General features: G+C 36.7%; 2 protein-coding genes across 4 annotated transcripts; both read right to left on the bottom strand.

Moving 5' to 3' along the window:
• Positions 1-1,033: 1,033 nt before the first annotated feature.
• On the bottom strand, positions 1,034-11,252 carry LOC110823972 (Prefoldin chaperone subunit family protein). 3 transcript variants are annotated; one of them, XM_088213225.1, is made up of 7 exons: positions 11,031-11,242; positions 7,043-7,177; positions 6,640-6,669; positions 6,154-6,255; positions 5,847-5,954; positions 1,760-1,814; positions 1,034-1,568 (listed from the first exon to the last, which is right to left on the bottom strand). In XM_088213225.1, exons 2-7 carry the CDS (start codon positions 7,132-7,134, stop codon positions 1,500-1,502), a joined length of 456 nt encoding a protein of 151 aa, XP_088069351.1. In that variant the 5' UTR covers positions 7,135-7,177; positions 11,031-11,242; the 3' UTR covers positions 1,034-1,499. The 3 variants fall into 3 exon arrangements, with proteins under 3 accessions (XP_088069351.1, XP_088069350.1, XP_088069349.1); XM_088213224.1 differs by lacking the exons at positions 1,034-1,568; positions 1,760-1,814 and adding an exon at positions 3,275-3,690 and having other exon boundaries at positions 7,043-7,136; positions 11,031-11,252; XM_088213223.1 differs by lacking the exons at positions 1,034-1,568; positions 1,760-1,814 and adding an exon at positions 3,275-3,690 and having other exon boundaries at positions 11,031-11,248.
• A 7,866-nt stretch (positions 11,253-19,118) lies between these two features.
• Positions 19,119-21,218, bottom strand: LOC110824267 (uncharacterized). The gene has a single exon (XM_022054846.2). It carries the CDS (start codon positions 20,738-20,740, stop codon positions 19,679-19,681), a length of 1,062 nt encoding a protein of 353 aa, XP_021910538.1. The 5' UTR covers positions 20,741-21,218; the 3' UTR covers positions 19,119-19,678.
• Positions 21,219-21,490: the final 272 nt, after the last annotated feature.

Raw genomic sequence — 21,490 nt, 5'->3', positions numbered from 1 at the left:
TGTCGTCCATAAATGTATGTACCTGTCTATCATTGAGATTTAACTTAATTAGTGTATAACTCTATAAATATATTAATTAATATTTTAATTACATTAAATCAAACATTACATTTTAATTGATGTTTAAACCAGTGAACTTCAATAATTTTATTTGTTTGTAATTAAATGCATGATGTTAAAAGGAAATAATTTTAAACAAAGTTGATGTAAAATAGGATAACAAAAAAAAAAAAAAAAAAAAAAAAAGACTGCGTGTAGTGAATTTGCACAAACAAAATCCACGTGTGCTGAAAATAGAAACAGGCAAACCACAATTTTTTTTTTGTGTTTGTGTTTAGTGGTAGAAAGTAAAATAATTTTGAAAGTGGAAGGGTAAATTTTTTCGACGTTGTCTTTTACTATTTATAACAGAGGAAAAAGTAAAATAGAGATTAAAAATAGGTAAAACTTTCGTTACGTAAAGGGAGGAGGCATGCAGATGGATGTCATAGATTCGCAAGCTAACGACGTGGCCCTACCTGTCAATGCTTTTTAGTAATAGAAGGAAAAACCAGTCTAAATAAATAAAATCACAATTTGAACCCAAAAAACAAAAAAAAACAAAAAAAAAATTAAAATAACTAAAGAAGGAATATAATTTGACTTTAGTACCATCTAAGAACCATTTATTCGCAGTTTATAACCCATCTTATTTTTTGTCACAATCTAGTAACTTAAATATATGTTCAATTCATTATATTTCTAAACAACTTAAAATTTTTTCATAAACAATTCATCTCATTGTATTCATAGTTATAACTAAAGATGGGATTTATTTTGTTTTAAGTAATATAAATAATAATAACAAATATTAATGTCTACAATCAATTTTCTATGTGCAAATTCAAGTAGAATTTTTTTCAAATTATACTTAAGTAATTCATGAAATTGTTTTATTTTCTAAAACATTTAAGAAAAATATCCCTTTTAAAAAAAAAAATTAGAAGCTCGAAAGTTAAACTATAAGGAAAATAAAATTAAATTACAACATTCGAAAACTGAAAACTTACCTTTAATATATATATATATATATATATGAATAGTGTTTGCACAAGTATCAAGGAAATGCAAGTAGGTTGAGGGGATTCCTTTTGTCGGCGATGGAATTGATATTCCCAACTCGTTTTCAATCGATACGGCCCGTTTAAGTACGACAAGCAGCCCATCAAGAAACAAGACGACTTGTGTTGTATTGTGGGTCCCCTCAATCCAATCCAATTCCCCATCTCATCCCACCCTCATAAATAAACCATCAGATTCTTGTTTGTACTGTCACATTCTCAGGCTGCTAGACGTGACTACACCCCACCACCGTTTGCAGCTTCAAGAAGGATTAAGACTAATTATAGTAAATTAAAACCCTACTTTCGTTATTTTTGTTCCCAAAAATAAATATATAGATATTTTAGACCCGCTAGTTATATAAATAACTGTGTGCACATGCTTCAAATGATCAAACTTCAAAATATGCGTTCTGGCAGAGGTTTCTCTGCTGGAAGCTCAAGCAACTCTCGGATTCCTTCGCAAACCTGCATGCAACCAATCAAGCGATAGTTTTCAGATAACAAAGATCTTATCAAAACTTCAATTTGACAAAAAATAAAAAATAAAGATCTTCAGGTTGCAAATATATATTTGTTATAACTAACACTTAAACATTCATTTGCCCAGTTCTTTTTTTCTTTTTCATTGTGGTAATTAAGATTTGAGACATACGTACCAGCTTGATCTGGGCTTTGATTGATGCAATAAGACGAGTATACTCCTCTATTTGCCTGCACGTTTTGTAACCCATTAATTCTTTAATTTCTATGTCACCTCCAAGAGGAGGAAACAGAAATGCAGGAACAATTAGATGCCTGGTACACCACTAAACCCACGTTATCTAAAGACTAAAATCTGTTCTTGACCACTTTTTAACAAAAGAAAAAAAGCTGGATCAATTCACCCATGCGCACTAACGCATGATTAGGATAACCATCTAGGACTAGGTACTCCTTTTTCTGCTCCACAAGCTGTTACATCTGCTTTAAAGAAAGGTATATACGATCCGTTCACATGACAGATACAGCAGCATGGCACTCAGGGACAGAAGACGAGGATGGCGTTCATAATAATGGACTATGCAGAAGTTTGGATTAGGCATGTGTTTTAGGCAGAGGATGATCAGGGAAAAATCTGATCCTAGAATTGTGGGAGACTAGAGATTTCTTGGGAGAGAGAAGTGGAATTTAAAGATTCACTCGTTGAAGTTCAGATTTGCAGATTTACTCAGGACAAGCACAAGCTATAATCATGTCTGAATTTTAATGGATGTTTTCTTGAATCAATTAACCATTCTCTGATCTATGATCAGAGAGTCTTCCTTTAGGTTAACCAGTGGTTTCAAAATATCTCATTACATTTAGTTTCATGACCTTCGCACTGTCATGAGAGGTTCTAGGAAAATTGTTCTCAAAGCCAGAACCTTCATAGTTTCTGTCTGAGGGAGAAAACTTATACATAGAGCATCTCCAAATCTGTTAGAGGGTTCAGGATTCAACTTTTCATGGGAGAGATTCATGTAGGTGGTTTAAGGAAATTCTCAAGCACTATGGCAGCAAGAAGGCAAATTACTTTTAAGAATCTAATAATTATATATAATAATGTAAGTTACAAATATATGTAATAAATTTAGATTTTTATTATTTTTTTTACAAAAAATAACTGCTTATTTTTCGCAATCAACATGTTATCCAATAGTGTGGTTGTTTATTTTTTAAATAAGAATTTATCCACTTCAAGTGATTTAAAGCTCTGGCTTAAATAAACACATTTCTTTCAGCAATCCCAAACACCCTCTTGATATTCAGCTTTTATATAAGCACAACTTCTCCTGAAAATAATAACTTCCCTCATTGAAAATAACTACTCCAAAATTTTAGAAATTACCTTCACACTTATTATTAGGTCCCAGTCAGAACCACAAATTAAGAACATTTTCCTAAGGAAAAAAACCACACTTGGTGTACTGATTTTCCCATCCCTTTTCTGCAATCGCTTACACACTTAAATAGGGAAATCTAGGATAACTGCTTGGAACTGCTCTGGTTGTGGAAGAACTGATCTGGTTGTGGGACTTTGTGGAATAACTGCTCTGGTTGTGGGAAAATGATTTAACTGTCAACCTGTCCCCACATCTTCCGGTCTTATCACTTATCATCATAACAAATCATATCATTTAGACAAAGCTGTATAACTAAATAAACCAACAGCCATGTCCCTTTTTTTTTTAAATACCAACAGCCATGTGATATAACCAATCCAGCAGCCATATGTTAACATTCACAAGATTCATGTGGCGTATAACACAGACCTCCCCTCCAACAATCAAGTTGCATAGAAACACCTACACATCACAGGATCCCAAAATAACACAACCTAATGATTACCCTAAGGGAATGCCTAGATAGGTAACAGCCCAAGAGAACACACCACACCACAATCAATTCAGCAAGCCTTCTAATAGCATTATCCTCAACATCAGTTCTCACAAAGCCACTCTTTGCAAGGTTGATGTGCAGACTAGAAATACTTTCGACAACCTTAAGCACGGACTTCATTGAATACCCAATCATCATCCCAGAGAAAGAGAATAACATCATCTGCAAACTGCAAATGAAAAATCTCAACACTCTCCCATCCCAAGAAATAAGCTAGTAATCACACATAACACTAAACAAATATGAGGCGATGAAACCGCCAAATACAAACACCTACAATCACATACCACATAGAACAGACCTACAGATGCGCAGACTTACCTTTGTCTAACCTTATTCTTTTTTTGTCTTCTTGTTTTGTCTAACCTTATTCCTTTTTCATCTTCTTGTTTGACATACCTTGCCAATGCACCATCTCAGCAGCTACTGGTCTTGAATTTATTTGGAATTATGACATCACTCCTTGCCTCCAAATTGTGCTCTTTTTCAACTGTAAACCGTGGAAGATCTAGCCAACACGTGAGAAACCAGTTCCACGGAGGCATTTTGGAGAAACCTTCCCAGTGTATGAAAACCTCACTTTGGCCATACCTAGTAGGAAGGTCCAATACTGCCAATGGAATGGAACAAAGGAGACCACTTTGAATTAAGGGCAAAGCAGGCTGGACCTTTGCCACTGAAATCCTTCAAGAGGAGACATCAAAAAATGGATTCAACTTGGATTCTAAAAGCAAGGCCAAGTCATAAGCCACATATCCTACCTTCTTTAAAACTATAAGAAGGCCATGCAACTTGGGAGCAGGTTTTGAAGTGCATTTTATGTCCCAAGCAGGGCCCTGCAACTTCAGCAAAACCAAATCCCTGATCTCAACTAACTTCACAATGAGTTGAGTCATAATGGGATCCTGTAAGAGCTTAGGCATGTAATAAAAAATCTCTTAAATGATGGATATTATGACTAATTGTCTACTTAAAAGATTTGAAGATAAAAACCTAAACATCATACTTATAGTTTCTTGAACATAATATCTAAAAAGTCTTAAACATCAAATTTGAAGATTCATCACACATCCAGAAAATTGAGAAAATGCTCAAAGCATTTTATTGAGTAACTGAACTAAAGTGTCTCAAAAGTGAGGTTAAGAAAGATATTTTTAGTGTTTGCTAAATAACTTTGCGTAAATAGCATTGACTACGAAATATTAATCCTAACAAAGATAGAAAAACTAAGTATTAAACGAATGAAATTCTAAAGTTACTAGCATTGTAATAATAGACTCCCCAAATCAATAGTTTATAGTTGAAAGAATTATAGTTTCTAATCTATTAAGCCAATCTAGACTTAACCCACTTTGAATCATCCTCCCCTAGTTGGATAGAACTCCAACTCTTTCATCAGTTAGGTTCCTAGCTTGTGCCCCAAACTAGTAGGTATGTGAGAGCACTTCTAGCAATGGCATTTTGGGAGCATTTTCTAGCATAAGGAGGTATTTAGTTCCTTTGTTTTGGAAGCTGAGACCTTTTTTCTTCTTAATCTAATAACATTTCCTTTTTCACTAAAAAAAATTGTGAAAGGTTAGTTATCGTGGCATTGCCTGTGCATGTATCCTTTGGAGTCAATGAAGTATCTGAATGAACTCTCCCTGGTTCTAGAGAACTTAACCCTAAGAGACCATAGGATATCTCGAGCAAGTTAACCACTTTTTAATAATGATTTGTAAAGGTAGGAAACCAGGCAAGCATTAACCTGCTTGATTCAGGATTTCAGCCTCACCTGACCCGTAGTTAGATAACACATACATCACGCTAACTAGAATACAACTACTAACTGGTATCCAGTCAAAATAACAATCTTACCACAGCATGCAAAGTATCTAAAAATCAAAATCAACTAACAGATAATGTCAAGATGGTTAAATATCATGTGTTTATCTTACATTCTCTGGCCAACTAACAAACACAAAGAAAGGATAATAATCTGGACATGCATAATCACACTCTCAAGGTCAGTAGTCACAAACCCCAGGAATAAATGATAGATGTTGGCTTTTTTCCACTTCTCAAGATCTTTGCATATAGCAACTAGTAGACCATATCCTGGTGCAAATTTTTTAACGAGGAAGGTGTTTAATTTCATGGACAAATACCTCAGACCTTTCCTTAACCTCAGCCCAATGAAGTAGAAGAGCTCCGTATCTTAAGTTACTTATAAACAGTGTCAAATTTCCTTCATTGTTGGAGCTAACTTATGTTTATTCTATAACTACAAATTTATCTTTTTACTCGGAGATTGATAGAAGACACAATCGAAGACACGATAAATACCTGGCTAACTTTTCCTCCCTTTGTGATATGTAATTTAGTGCCTCTGACCAGGTGAACTCCACATGAAACCCTAGACCAATATCCACAAATATGCATTGTGTATCTGGACTGTAGTGATAAGAACACCCATAGAGAAAGAAAAAAAAAACAGAGAAAGAAAAGTAGCAAGGTAAGAAAATTGTGAACAAGCCAATAACATGCAGTATCATTAAATAGAAATATTGAACATTTAAACTGACCATAACATTAATTTAACCTGTATTAGCCATAAAAGAGCAAGAAACAAGGTCATGTGTCACACACTTACACATCGGCTTGCAGGTACACCTCTGAGCCAATGTTGACCAATGTCCTCAGACTAGTGACACTATTTTTCTCCAGATTTTCTATGTTCCTTCGAAGATCCAAGCTATCATTTGAAAAAGAATCAAGGCACACACAAAAAGGATCATAACAGATCTGCAAATTTTAATTAGAGGAAGCTCGGTAAAGCTGAACAACTCTGCCCCTTGGTGGGTTAAGAAAAGTTCAAAAGTATTAGCCTCCATGCTTCTTCTGGCAGTGTCTGCAATATCTTCAGCTGTATGGAATTAGTTTTACAACAGAAGGGAAAGAACAAATGAAAAAGACAACAAAAATAAAATATTGAAAATACTTATTTTTTTCTGAAATATAAACTATGGTATAAAAGCATCAAGGGGGTGCAACACAGACACTGATAAATTAGCAATCATATTAAGGGCCCATAACCATAATAGACATACAGACATATGAATCCAAAGAAAAAGGATACAAAGTTTTTTGCTGTTCAAATACTTTGTCCCTGCAAAATGAGAAAATAAAACTAATGAACATGCATACATCACCGCTTAAAAGATAAGTGCTTCTTATTTTTCTAAGCCTCATTAAACAATTGAAATCTTTATTCTCCATATCAGCATTACCCTGAAATAGCTGTACCAAAATACAACTATCTTCAAAGTAGTCTAGAATTTGAGAGCCATATTAAACATATCAAAACTTTTCAAACAATTAACAGAAACAAAAGTAAGCAAAATAGTGAATTTAGGCAACATGCACCAGATATATGCATGAAGTCCAAGATAGAATCAATTCTATGAGATTTGTAATGGCATTATGTACTTTTTTTTCGGAAATTCAAAATCTAAACTACAAACGAAAGTCATCTCAAATACCTTTCAGCAATAGCCCGAACAAGGTCTGGTTTCAAGCGGTGATCAACGAATTCCTCAAATTTGTGCACTTTCTCCAGGCGAAAATTTTCCATTGCTGTCCAGGTTACAAGATTAAAAGCTTTGAATCTTCGCCACCTATCATTGTTATTGCATAACAAAACATTTAACAGAAGCAAGATTCAGAAGCAGGATCCAATTCAACATGTTCTTAGCACACAATTGGCAAGTTTACCCATATGATTGTAACATTTAACCCTATAAGAAGCAAGAATTAGGTTAATTTCTTAAACAATAGCTTAAGCACACAAGCTTTAATTTGGACGTTTCATCAAACAGTTGGTCTCATAGACCCATCCATGGGATCTGGTCAAGGGCCTAACACCAAGAAGTCCTTAAGAAAGTTGACCGCTTGCTTCCCTGATTGTTAGCCTCGCCAGCCAATGTTGAGGATTGATGAAGAGAACCTCCAATTTTTGGAGTTAAACTATGACTTCAGTCTTAACGATTCATAAGTTAAGTTCAATTGATGATAAATACATTTATAGAAAAGCTCCTAAAACTAGATCCTTACTCAACTATCAGAATTCATAAATCAGGTAAAATCCAAATCCAAACCCTAAATTAGAGATAAATGTAGTTGCAACCTAATATAAAGTCCAAATCCATCACATAAAATTGGTCCTAATAAGAACCTTAATTTTTGCTAGGTGATCCCAAAAAGTCTGAGAAGGACAACCTAGCATCCTTCCTATGTAGTGAGTCCCTCATACAGATTCTTCCAGAAAACCTACCTTTGTTTGATCTTTCTCCCTCTAAAATGGTGCTTCCTCACAAGCACCAATGTTGGATAATATGCCAAGATTTCATCAACAACTTCCTGGGACTGCATCTGCCTATGAGAGGCCCTCCCAATGTATTAGCAATATGCGAGAATCAGCCTTGGTTCTCTGCTCCATAATAGCTTTTGTTGTCCTTCATCTCCTCTCCCAACTGAGTTTCTTTATAAAAGTTGGCTTGCTTGTCCCAGCAACAGGATGTGTGTTTGACCCACTTTCTAGTCTCTTCTTCTCCCTGCGCCGTCCATAGAGGCAAGGCCTGCTTTGAGCATACAGAGACGCACAAGGCTCCTAGTGGTTCTCATATTCGGAGTTCCACCTCCACTACTATGTAGTCCTGCAAACAAATACTAAGTACCTCTAACTCTTGGATTGGTGTGAATGTAGATGAGTGTTGACGTGCAGGTGGAAAGTTCTTGAAACACATTTGATAATATGTTATTGATCTCTCCTTTTATAACTTGAGTAATTCGCCCAACCTATTACTAACAGGGTGTGCCAAATGTAAGATACAGTGAATTTGAAATGTTCTTAAGTCAATTTTGGCCAGTTGTGCTCTAGATTGAGGAAATATAGATGGGAATTATCCCCCAGTTGAAAAGCAGCCAGCCCTACATTCTTCCTTTGCAATGCACTGGCACTGAAAGAAGTGCTTTGATCAGTTGAGCCATCCTAACAGATCCATCATGCCATCAAAATGAGGGAAATGAAGCTTGGTGAATCAGGGAATGGTTCTTCCCCTGTTGGTGATGTCACTATTTCCTGCAAGCCTTGTCCTGTCACCTAGCACAGCTTACTTCAAGTGTATCTGCAGCTTCGGTGATGGTCAAGGACAACTCGCTCAATAGGTTCTCAATCTACACCATCAGTTCCCTTGAAATCTCCATTTTAATTTTAGGCCTTTTTAATTTTATTTAGCCAAATCTCCATTTACATGTTTGGGGTGAAAAGTTTTTTATTAACTTGAATAGGTGTTTCTTTTCCTAATTCATGGAACTGCTATTTCATTCCATTTAAAACTGTTAACATATTACAACTACACTTTAAATATATTTGTAACAAAAAGTAATTCAAAAAATTAATTAGGAAGCATAGTAACATAAATATAAAGTATTTGAAAAGAAATCAAATAAAGTTCATTCTATGCAAAGTGGATTAATAAGATATAAAATCCATAAAATAATTGAAAATATTTTGAAATTCAAATCCACAACACCTCACCTATTTATTTAATAGCAACATGGCATACAAGTAGACCAGCCAGTATTTGGTAACACCTAAAAACCATGTCTACCAGAGAGATACAATAAGGTAAGAGGGCCTTTGTAAGGTAATCTTTGATATACTTTCTATCCTCAATTAAGGAAACAATCCCCACCGCCACCCCATTAGTTGGTTGCAATAAACTGGTCTCCAACCCCATTCTCCAAAAGTTTTAAACATTGAAGAGTTTTATTATTTAAAAAATTAAAAAGAAAATAAATATTCAATTGAATGTAAATGTGGAAAATCTGTCGTTAAACATTTAAATACTAACACCCCAATTTAAATACAGAAATACTTTCCTATCCTAGTTTGTTTTAATATTGAAATTGGGCTATTAACCCTCCTGTACCCATTATCTGGTATTTAAAAGTTGATTAACTACCCTATCCTAACCTGGTAGTGCAGTACTAACTAATCTAAGAAATTGCCTTAATACCCTTGGCTAATCTCACCATTTTCACCATAACATAAAATTCATGACTACACCACCAGAAAACTATCAAATTAATCGCTGCCGGCTATCATTAACATGGAAATTGTGGACGCTTAAAAGTTTTGAGAAGAATTCTTGAGTCACAAAATACACATTGTTCAGAGATATTCAGAAAATACTATAAGATAAAAAAGTGTGAGGCACCCATCCTTTTTTTGAAATTGAGTAGGAAAAGGGCCCAAAGGTCACATTAGTTAGACCATGGCAATACATAAGTTTCTAAGTATTAAACATGTATGAATTTAGCAAATATAAACTCAAAGCAATTGAGTTGTAATAACAGAATCTAAATGCAGTAAGTTTTTCCATCATTTCCATTAAAATGTTAACAACATTTAAAACTATTTGAAGGCCATGGAGAATATTGAAGTTTGATTTTCAAGGATTTGTAAGCAATCATCTGCTTGAAACAGTTACAAGGAGAAAAAAAAAAGAACTATAGGCTTATTGATAACCAGACTAACCAATATCCAAAGATTATTTAGTCTGTAAGGTAGTAACCTCTAGCTGAGAATATCTAGCTGTGGACGTGAAATCCTATGATGATATTGAACCCAAAATTAAACCAAGTGCAATACAAATATGAATACCATTTTTTTTTTAAATAGTTATTCAGAAAGCTGAATCACACAAGTATAAAAAAGAATATACTTCAAAATTGGTTCTCTTTACTCCCTGTTGATAATCCAGAAACTTTATTACATTTTTGATATCACTATCAGTCATTATACACGCCAATTATACCTAAGATTCAAACTATTCAAGACTCACTTACAGGACTTTAGCCACACCTTTAGCAAACAAATAAATATAACCAACACCTCAAACAAGTTTATCCTCTCAATTTTTGTAGGAGAAGAGAACATGCAAAGAGCGTCTCAAGATCATCTTATTTCAACACAAAACACCCTTAGCAAACTAAGAGAAGATGTTCTTCAAGACATTTCACCAAACACATAGTGTTCAATCTCTGTAATCACAGTATGTCTACAATGCCTCATTTCAATCAAGAACTCCATGAAATAAAAGTAACCAATCACAGAAGAAAGCAGGAAGAAAATCACAGTAGGTATAGGGAAAAAAACCGTTATCATCAGCCAAACCATAAGAATCAACAATATATAATTGGAATTAAAGAGAAAAGATTCAGTAACACGGCATTAAAGAATATAATGGTCCGCCGTCGAGTAGGACAGCAGGATACCTTTTCAAGCCAGGTCACAAAAGAAATATAACGTGAGAAAACTTAGTCAAATAGAAACTCTAGGCAAGTGAATAAACAAATTGAAGAAGATAGCCTAATCAAGCAAACCAAAATATCTAATTCCATAACACTACAAACTCATTGCATTCGAAGAACATAAAAATTTTTGCAAAAGAAAATCTTACTTACACGAGTTATCATAGAAATCGGGGCTACGGTGTTTGAGTTATGGATGTTATGCTGCCACTGGTTCTCCAGGTTGAAGAATCGCAACCAGATAGATAGAGGAAGCTCGAAGAGAGCCACTGCTTGAGGCTACGGAGGCCAAGAGTCAGACGACAACATTTCACCCGCTTGAAGAGAATAGAAAGGGTGTACGGCTCTTTGCTTTTCTTTTCTGGGTTAAAATTTAAACGTGCTATAAATTTTTTATAATAAAATAAGTATGATAAAAATAATATACTTTTATTAAAGAGTTATAAAAAATAATCTTTTATTTATTTTTATATATTATATTAATTAAAATATAAACCAAATATGAGATAATACTTTTGTTCCATATTTTTCATTAAATTATAAATTAACAATTTATGGTAAAATTTTTAAAATATATTTAGAAGTAATTTATTCTTTGACCTGGCAAACAATGGTATTTTAAAAGAGCTCTTTTTAAAAAAAAAATCTCAAAATGTTGTTACAAGAATTTATTTTTTGTTTGATTTCTAAAGTTTTAATTTAAATATCTTACCTTAGTTATATTAGTTCTTTTATCACCAAATTATACTTTACTTAATGAAAAAATAATATCTTTATAACTTTATTTTATCACATAATATATATTTCTAAAATTATTATTAACATAGTAATTAAATTAAATATCAACGTAATTTCAAAATTAATATTTTCTTTTTATTTTATATTAATTTATCTAAAAAGGGATAATTGAATTTTTGGAAAAAGAAAACTACACTATGGTTGTTTTATTTTTCCAAAGTAATTAAATTATTTTTTCTATTTTAACATTAATTGAAAACTTATAAGTTTTTCATCTACCAATACATAAATGAGTTAATAATCTATACTCAAATACTTCAAAGATTTATTTTTAATAAATTTTACCAATTTATCTGTTGTTAGAGAATTTTTGAACTCTACACTTCATAAATTCTTATAAAATAATGAGTCAAACACACAAATACATTGTTAAATTAAGTTTAAGACATTATATACACTATGGTGAGTAATATTATTCATTCACCAAGTGAATAAACACTATTTATTTAGGTAATATCAAAAAAAGATTAAAATGATCTTTTATAATTTTCTTTCCTTCAACATTTATTACTTAACAAGAAAATTATAACAATCATTATGTTTTTATTGTCATTATTGTTATCACTATTAATACTAATAAATATTATTTTTTTATTTTTATTTTTTTGTATACAATGGAGAAAAAAACAACATATACAACTAAATAGCACACATTCTAGGTCAGGAGACCCCAATAAAGTCCTCCCAAAGAATACCCAGAACATCAGCGGGCGACCGTTGCAGGTAGTAAGATACGAGAGAAGAAGAAAAAATCAGGTTGGCCAAGAAGTTCGCACAATGATTCCCTTCACGATAAACATGTTAGATTTTGACATTCCAATCTTTCATCAGCCAAGACTGAATAGTCAATACCAGGTGAGAATTAGCGTTGGTGGGGACATGCTCCTTGTTGAAGGCACAATTCAATAATTGAATAGTTAGGGCTTATTCATTTCTAAGATCACATGACACGACTCTAAATTCCAAGCCAGCTCAAGACCATCGAAAGCACCCCAGAGTTTAGCCTGAAGGACAGTGCAGGTGCTAATATTCCTGATGCGGCTCCCTAGCCACTTACCGTTACTGTCCCGGCCAATGACACCCGCACAAGCCATCTCAGTGCTACCCCAAGAAGTGCCATCAGTGTTGATCTTGATCCAGTTTTTAAGAGGTGCGGTCCAGTTGATAAGCTTTTCCACCCTACTCGAGCAATTGCCATAAATGGTCGTCCCAATGGTGAAGACCTGAAAGGTGTACTCAATCATCTTGAAGATCTCGTGTCTCAGTTCCTCCAAACTGGAAGAACTACCGCCAAACATGAGTGCCTTCTTTTGTTTCCAAATGAGTCAACTGAATGCCAAACACAGTCTTCCAATCCCTGAAGGACGAGCACCAGCTGAACTTATTCTGCAGGTTGGCGGCGACCCAGGCATCAAAAGGAACACTAAAGAATGTGGGGGCAGCCATCTGAGGAATGATCTTGCTCCACAGAATATGCGTCTGAAGACAACCCCTCAGGACGTGGTTGAGGCCCTCAATACTAGTACCGCAGACCAAATAGTTAGGATCATCAGCCATGTGCCGGCGAACCTGCTCCTTGCTCGTGAGGAAGCCTTTCCGCAAGACCAACTAAAGAAAATGATGAATGCACTGGGCTCCCGACCACTTCTACGCCAAGTCCCACCTGTTATCTACAAAAAGAAAAGAGATGTCAGCAAGCATATAATAAGCATATTTAATAGAAAAATTCTCGTCAGATGAAAGGCTCCAATAAGGGGCATCAGCACCCTTATCCTCCCGTGGAGGACTAACAGCAGCCAACTGAAGAAAAACGCTGCAAGGGAGTAAGTTTTGCAAAAGGTCCCACTTCCACTTGCCGGTCGGGATCACCAGATCCTTAACATGCATGGAAACCTATGTCTCCGTGAGAGGTTGAAAAGCGAGTAGCTTGAGGGGGCCACAATTCATTAACCAGTTACCATCCCAGAACTTCACAGTATTCTCATCACCAACGTGTCAGGCCAGTCCATGGTAAAATTATCCCAAAGATTGTTCAGTTTCCTCCAGAGGTGGAAGCACGTATTCAACTTGGGTAGGGATCTGTAGGGATAGTCCCACTTGTATTTGTGACGCGGAGTTTGAACCCAAAGAAGCTGCAACTTGGTCAGGATAGAGAAGTCCACTTTCATGAGGAAGGCCTTATTAAGCGCTCTAAGGCTAGGGAGGTTGCCCCTACTATGAGAGATGGGGCGACACATCTCCTGCCAACTAACCAAGCTGGCCCTCGTCCCTTCTCTAAAAGAAGCCCAAATAAAGTCCTACACCAGGCGATCGATCTGATCACAAAATGAGGTGGGAAGAGCAGTGGTCTGTATAGCATAAGTAGAAATAGCCATGAGTACGGACTTGGCCAGAGTGAGGCGACCGGCCATAGAGAGGTAGCTGGCGCTCCACCCGGAGAGTTTCAGCCGCACCTTCTCAAGAATATACCTATAGGTGTCCTTTGTGATTATGTCATGTAGCAGGGGGACCCTAAGATACATACCCAGATCTGTAGGGACCTTAAAACCAAAATCCTTGTTAATCCTAATAGCTTTATTAACCGCAACATTGAGAGAAAAACAGATATAAGTCTTGGGAGTGTTGATCTTATATCTAAAGCTCTTGCAGAACTTAGCCAGCACAGTCTTAATAAGCTGAACTTGCCTAGCCGAAGTGCGGCTAAAGAGAACCAAATCATCAGCGAAAATAAAATGAGAAAGTTTGGGACCAATCTTGCTCAGAGAAATTGGAAGTCACGCCTCATGGTGAACCAACTAATCAATGTAATATGATAGGCGCTCCATGCGTAACATAAAAATATAGGGAGACAGGGGGTCACCCTGACGAGTGCCACGTAAGGGAACAAATTCATCAGTAGCCTCCCCATTCCACAACAACTGGATGGAGCTCGAGTTAACACATTTCATAATAACTCTAATGAAGGGTTATGGGAAGTCAACGTCACTGAGGGTCTCCACAATAAAATTCCAATGGAGTCTATTGTAGGCTTTCTCGAGGTCCACTTTGATTGTCATCCAACTGACCTTACCAGTTTTGCGCCTCATGGAGTGAATGACCTCCTAGGCCACAATAATATTGTCTGAGATACTCTGGCCCTCTATAAAGCTAGTGTGTGTCACTAATGAGACTAGGCATGATGCTATTGAGGCTGTTAGCAATCAGTTTTGTGATAATCTTATAGGAGACATTGAGGAGACTAATAGGATGGAAGTCCTTGATCGAAATGGGTCTGGCCACCTTAGAGATCACCGTAATTAAGGTCCTATTAATCCCCCTTCTCTAGATCAGTTCTCTGAAAAATTTTTGACACCATCTCATAAATTGAGTCCCCTACAAACTCCCAGCGGTGTTGGAAGAATGTCACATGGAGGTCGTCTGAACTAGGGGCCTTGAGTGGTTTCATGGCAAACAAGGCCAGACAAACCTCATCTTTCGTAATAGAGACACTAAGCATATTAAGTGTGGTCGTTGTAAGGGGCAAAAATTTATCCCTTATCCGATAGGTCAGAGCCTCCATCATGTCTTTAGAATAAAGTTCTTTGAAGAAGGTCACAGCCATGAGTCTAAGATGGTCGTCATCAGAGACCCAGTTCCCCTCAGCATCCTGAAGCATGATAATTTTATTACACCGACGTTGAGCCACAGTACAAGCGTATAAATACTTCGTGTTCTTATCACCCAAAAAAATAAACTCACATCACAATTTTTGCTGTCAAAACTATTCTTCCTACAACAACACATCCTCAAGCTCTTTGTGTAACTCCATCTCCAAGTTGATGAAGTACTCAGAATGGGCTTGTTCCAATTTCTTCTAGATGTCAGCAATATGAGCCAACAACGAATTCTTCTTTCTGAAAATATAACCAAAGACGGTGGTGTTCCAATCCTTGGCCTGCTTGGATAAACGTTTGATGTTGGCCTAAAAAGAGCTATCTGTTTGTCAGCTATTATGGACAAGTGTAGGGAAATCGGGATGCGTAAGCCATGCTGCAAAAAATTGAAAAGGCTGGGGTTTTTGGTTATGTGTATGACTCACCCTCATAATAATCAAGAGAGGTCGATGGTCCGACTGAAGCTTAGGCAGGTGTTATACTAAAGTTTAGGGGAAGGTACTCAGCCAAGCCATGTTGGCAAAAGCCCTGTCGAGACGTTGAAAGAGAGTGCCCCTGCGCCAGGTAAAAGCAAGGCCTACATAGTCAACTTGGGAGAGGGTGTTGTGGTTAAAAAACTATGAAAAATACGGATACCCTTTGCAACTCTTCCTAGCCCCATCCTTCTTGTCCGAGCTATCCAAAATCGCATTAGAGTCACCAGCAAGTAACTAAGGACCATCAATAATAGTACTAAGTTGTTTGAGAAATTCCCATAAGTAGCAGCGTCTCTGTCCTTGAGGGCTCCCGTAGACCGCCATGAATAAAATCTTACAGCCAACCTCGTTCCAGAGAATTTCAGTGTGAATGAACTGACTATTATTAACCAAGATATTAACATGATAGGGGTCATTCCAGAGTAGTCAAATACCATTAAAGAACCCTAGATCTTCCACCCAGTGAGAGGAACCAAAGTCCAGGCTGCGAATAATCTTGTCAACTTTATCCCCCGCAATACGTGGCTCCATAAAGGTTGCAATTCTCGGCCGGTAATGATGGGAAAAAGTCCAAAAAATCCAGTTGAAACTGGGGCTCATCGCACCCTTACAATTCCATGTGAGAATTTTGTGTTCCATGGACAAAAAAAGAAGAGGAAACAGGCAGCCGAGAAAGAGCACCAAGGGGATCGGGAAGGATGCACAATATGGCTTGGCAATATCAAATTGCGAAGCTTACAGGTTCGTCGAGCGGACCAGTGCCCGACTTCATCTCTAAATCCTCTTATGCCCCGCCCAGAAGAGACGCAGCAGCGAGCTTCGACTTCTCTATAACATCCTCATAGCATTTCTTTAGTTTCAGGTCGCAACGGAAAGCTTTATTAATCCTGATGCCCGACATACGCTTGTCTGCTGGCTGAGAGGCTTTTTGGAAGGTGTTGCTCAAGAGCTTAGCATCGGAGCTAGAAACGGCAGTCGATGCAACGCCGCTGCCTTGCCCGACCTGGTTCTTTTCGATTCGGATCGCAAAGTTCTTCTGTCTGTCAAGAATGGAGCTGATGTGTTAGATCGTCACATGCGGGCTAGGGCTAAAATGCATGCCCATATTAATCTCATTAATCCAGCTTGCCCTAGTCGAGAGGCCTAGGGTAGCCACTTGTTGAGGGGAATTTTGAGTCAAACCCGAGATAACCACTAGCCCACTAGTTTTGACTAGATTAGTAGTTGAGGGGGTATGTTTTGTTATGCCTATTTTAGGATTACTTGGCTCATCACCGAGGGGCCCATCTCCTCTTTTCTCTGTCTGTAATTAATGCGCTTCTCCTTCTCTCCTATCCCACCGGCTTCTAATTCCTAATATCCCACCCTAGCAAAATTCGCCTGCATGCCGTTGGATTCAAGATTTGCATTGCCCATTTTGACAATCAGATCAAATCTCGATCCAGAGTCGTTTTTTTCCTGAGTCACGGGAATCTCCTTATTCCCAGGTAAGTTTCTTTTTTTGGTATCTTTCCTTCCCGGTCGTGTCGACTACATCCATGAGCTAAACTTTTCCTCCAACTCCACCGTGGATGTTGTGGGTCCGCTGGCTGCTTCCTTACCCCCTTACCCTTCCATTGCGGCGCCCTTGGCCATCCTAGGGCAGTGTTCTCGAAGATGGCCATAACACTCACATTTAAAACGGATACAGGGAGGCCCTCATACTCAACCCGTTGCAAGTACCCTTCAATCATAATTTTGGAAATCAACGGTTTCGTGAGATCCACGAAACAGCGAGCCTGGCAAACTTCCCTCTTTCAGTGGATTCTGTGTTGTAATCGATGCGCACAACTGTCCTAATTACCTTAACAATTGCCCACAAAACACTTTTGTGGTAATATTGGATATGGAGTCCAGGGAAACGGACCCAGGCAATCACTGAGGCCATATGATCCTCACTCATTGAGAATGACGACGTCCAAGGCTGCATAGTCAGATAGTGTCCATAGATGACCCAAGGACCCCCAGTTAGAGTGTGTGTGAAGTCATCCACATCACTGAACTTGACTAAGTATTAGCCATTTTTCAGATCCACCAATTGGAAAGTCCCTATTGATCACTAGAGGATTTGAAGTCAACCAAGCAAGGGCCTATAGCCGATTGTTCTGCCCAAAAGTCTGATAATCACAGAGTTCTTCATGGACTGAAACAGGTAGTTGTGAACTTTGTCTGAGAACAAAAAAGTGGGGAAGTCTCCATCCACCACGACCACCACATCTTCCTCCTGAATTTCAAAGTCTTCTTTATTCTGTTCCTGGGCTTTGGTGTTGGTGAGCTTATCCCCGAATGAAACCCTGTCTCTCCCCAAGCTTGGGACTGCCCTACTTTATTTGGAGTGATGTCCAATTGGTCACCCTCCTCAGATGCTGTCAAGTCCATCTCGCTTCCCTCATCCATGTTCACATCCGTCATCTGTTCCACCCTCTCCTCTCCCTCAAGAGTCAATTCGACGGGTTCTTTTCTTGTCCTGACCTTTTTGGTCGACCGATTGTTATCTGGGCATGGCGGAGCCTCACCTTTTTCATTGAAAGAAATATCATCAAGAGAAATCATTCTTTTTTTTTTATAAAATTAATTTAATTAGTAATAAATAAATAGTATTGTAAATACTATTTATATTATTGTCATTATTATTCTTATTATTATTATTATTATTGTTATTGTTGTTGTTGCTTCATCACTAATAGATCTCAGTCGGGTGAGTTTGAGTCACGCATAGTACTGTCCGTACCATCACCTTCAATTGACACCAGAAAATGAGTTGAAAAAGATATGGAAACATGTCAAGTTTCACATGTAGAAATGCTTTGTCAGAAAAAGATGGAATCAAATGCAAATATAAACGAACATTTCAAGGTTAAATGGAAGCACTCCCTGAATTTACAGTTAATGCAATAATTATCTTCCCTCTCATGGAGGCTGTCTATACGTGGGTAACAACTTTTTAAAAGCAACATGCTGCGAAAATAACTTACACTGCAAATATAATAAGAACGATTTTTGCATAGTTTGATAAAACCTTTCAAGGCCAAGAACCCTTTGAAGGTGGAACCCAACAAAATACAACTATGAACAAGATAATTTCTACCAATTCAATCTATCTAGGGCCAAAAAAGTTCTTAAATAAGAACATCACTATATGATTTCTTAACATTTACACAAAATCTTCTCACCATTATCAACAGGTTGTTCCTGTTGACCAGGAGGGAAGTGCTGTTTGTGTTCTATGATTATACAAAAATCAGAGCTGTTGGTATCTTATGATTACACAAAAATCAACTCAACAGACAGAATTAGGACTTGAAGGTATGATTATACAAAAATCAGGAGGGAAGTGCTGTTTGTGTTTTATGATTATACAAAAATCAGAGCTGTTCATATCTTATGATTACACAAAAATCAACTCAACAGACAGAATTAAGACTTGAAGGTATAAGTTTGTATTATAAAAAGATTGATGAGATTATTCATTTTTTATGATTAGAGCTATAATAACTATAATTTTCAGCTAAAAGAAACAGAAAAATCCATTATAATCTCTCAAGTCTTCCTCCCAAGGAATACTGCTTTTACCCGTTTAAGTTTCAAGTAATCAGTTTTGACAAGCCTTCTTTCCACCTCTTGGATCACTGGAAAAACAAAACATGATCATATGATGAAAACAACTACTTTCAAACCCGTGCAACAAGATCTGCTGATATTCTGACAAGCCATTGCCTGGAAGGAAGCAAAAGAATATGAAAACCGACAACAGAATCCACATTGATCTCATGGCCACTTCCAGTCTTCTGAACTCAAACTTTTGTACGGACTGAACAAATATTACAAGACTATATCATTGACTCTCTGTCGATCCAGGGGAAGAAGCCACAGTTTCTAATATTGATTGACATTCCCCTTCCAAAGCTTCCATACTATAAGATCTGCAACTGAAGTAAAAGACTGCACTCATCATCGAATCAATAAGCACCACAAATGAGTACATAATCACCAAAAAAGGCCCTTCCCAGATCCTGGATGACCCATCTCCATAACTCATTGTCTTTACTCTATGCTCAAATAATCCTTCCACAAATGCCATTCCAATGGTGGATCCAAGGAATATTAAAAGACCCACCTGAGTCTGCCCTCTAATCAAAACTACAGACCGGAACAATGCTTGTAGTCCTGAAACATCCTCCAAAACACATATGACAATTCCAGTATTGCAAATAATAATGGCATTTGCAAAAACAACAGAGAATACTAACTCCATCAAGATTGCTGCATAAAAATTCAAATCAGGGGGAAAGCCCATCACAGAAACAGTACTACATACCAAAATGAGAAGAACACAAAATGAGGTAAGGCAACTAACAATGACCATACACACCAACAAATATGTTGAAACAAGCCGCTTCCATATCTTCCCAACAATGACGAAAAATTTGTTAAGATTAACCTTTTTCCTTGAATAAGTACAATCCACAGAGTAAACCACAGCAGCTTTGGATAACAGAGACAAGGTGATGAAGAAAGGGAAACACATTGCGGATGAAACAACCGTCTCGGAAAAGCGCTGACATGACTGTCTGATATGAGGCCTCAATGGGAGTCCACTAGACTTAGCAACTAATAATAGCCTAACAGTTAGTTTATTCACAATGGATTGATCAACTAACGAATTCGTTAAATAGATAGCAGATACTGGGCAGATTAGCGAAGCAGCAGTGATCATGAAAGCCCAGGAATTATATCGAAGAATTCTAACTGTTTCTCTCAAGATCTCCAGCGCATTCATTGAATGAAAGTTATAATAATTATGCCTATCTGATGATTCTACCTTAAATAGATGCAAATGGGTATCTTTAGATCCCACCTCTTCTGCACGATCTAGCTTAGAGACCTCCATTTCCATCAATATTATACAAGAGCGAGCAATTTACTATACTATATACACATACCCAATTCACAACATAATAAACATCGAATTAATGGGATAGTTTGAGTGATTTCAGATCTGAAACAACTGCACCTACCTCTCTAACCTGATAATTAAGCATCATATACTCCGTCCAGACCTCGAAATGATGTGGAATTGAATGCAAATTCACGAGGTAGAGAGATGGGGAAGTGAGATCGGAGCTTGGTAGTAGAAGAAGAAAGGGAGATCAGCGTAAATGCAAAAAAATTGTTTCTCTAGGAGGAAGGTGTTCGTTCAACGAGAAATTTTGGTGGGGAGTTTTGCAATTCCTTAATGGAGTTAATTAAACGAAAATGGAAATTGTTGGAAGGGATTGATTCATATGATTGCTTGTGCGTTTAAAGCTGGCCTGCGAGTTGAATCTGATGTACGAGAAGAATGTGGTTTGTACAGCTTGGAAAAAGGGTTACTGTAACAATATCATTTATAAATTACATTTATTATTATTTCGGACAAATTATAAGTTCTAATATTTTTTAGTATTCGAATTATTTATCATTAGACATAAAATTAATATGAGCTTATAAATTTAGTTTATAATATTTTTATATAACTCTAGAACTTTCAACATAAAATGACAGAAATTTTTCTCTTTTTTACTTATTTTATTTTCTAGAAATTTTTAAATTTTATAACAACTAAATATTAATTTTACTAAAATTAAAAAATATATGATAATAATTT

The sequence above is a fragment of the Carica papaya genome, chromosome 2, assembly GCF_054855325.1.
Source record: "Carica papaya isolate Zhongbai chromosome 2, ASM5485532v1, whole genome shotgun sequence".
NCBI classification, from domain to species: domain Eukaryota; kingdom Viridiplantae; phylum Streptophyta; class Magnoliopsida; order Brassicales; family Caricaceae; genus Carica; species Carica papaya.
This window is presented reverse-complemented; position numbering and strand designations above follow the sequence as displayed.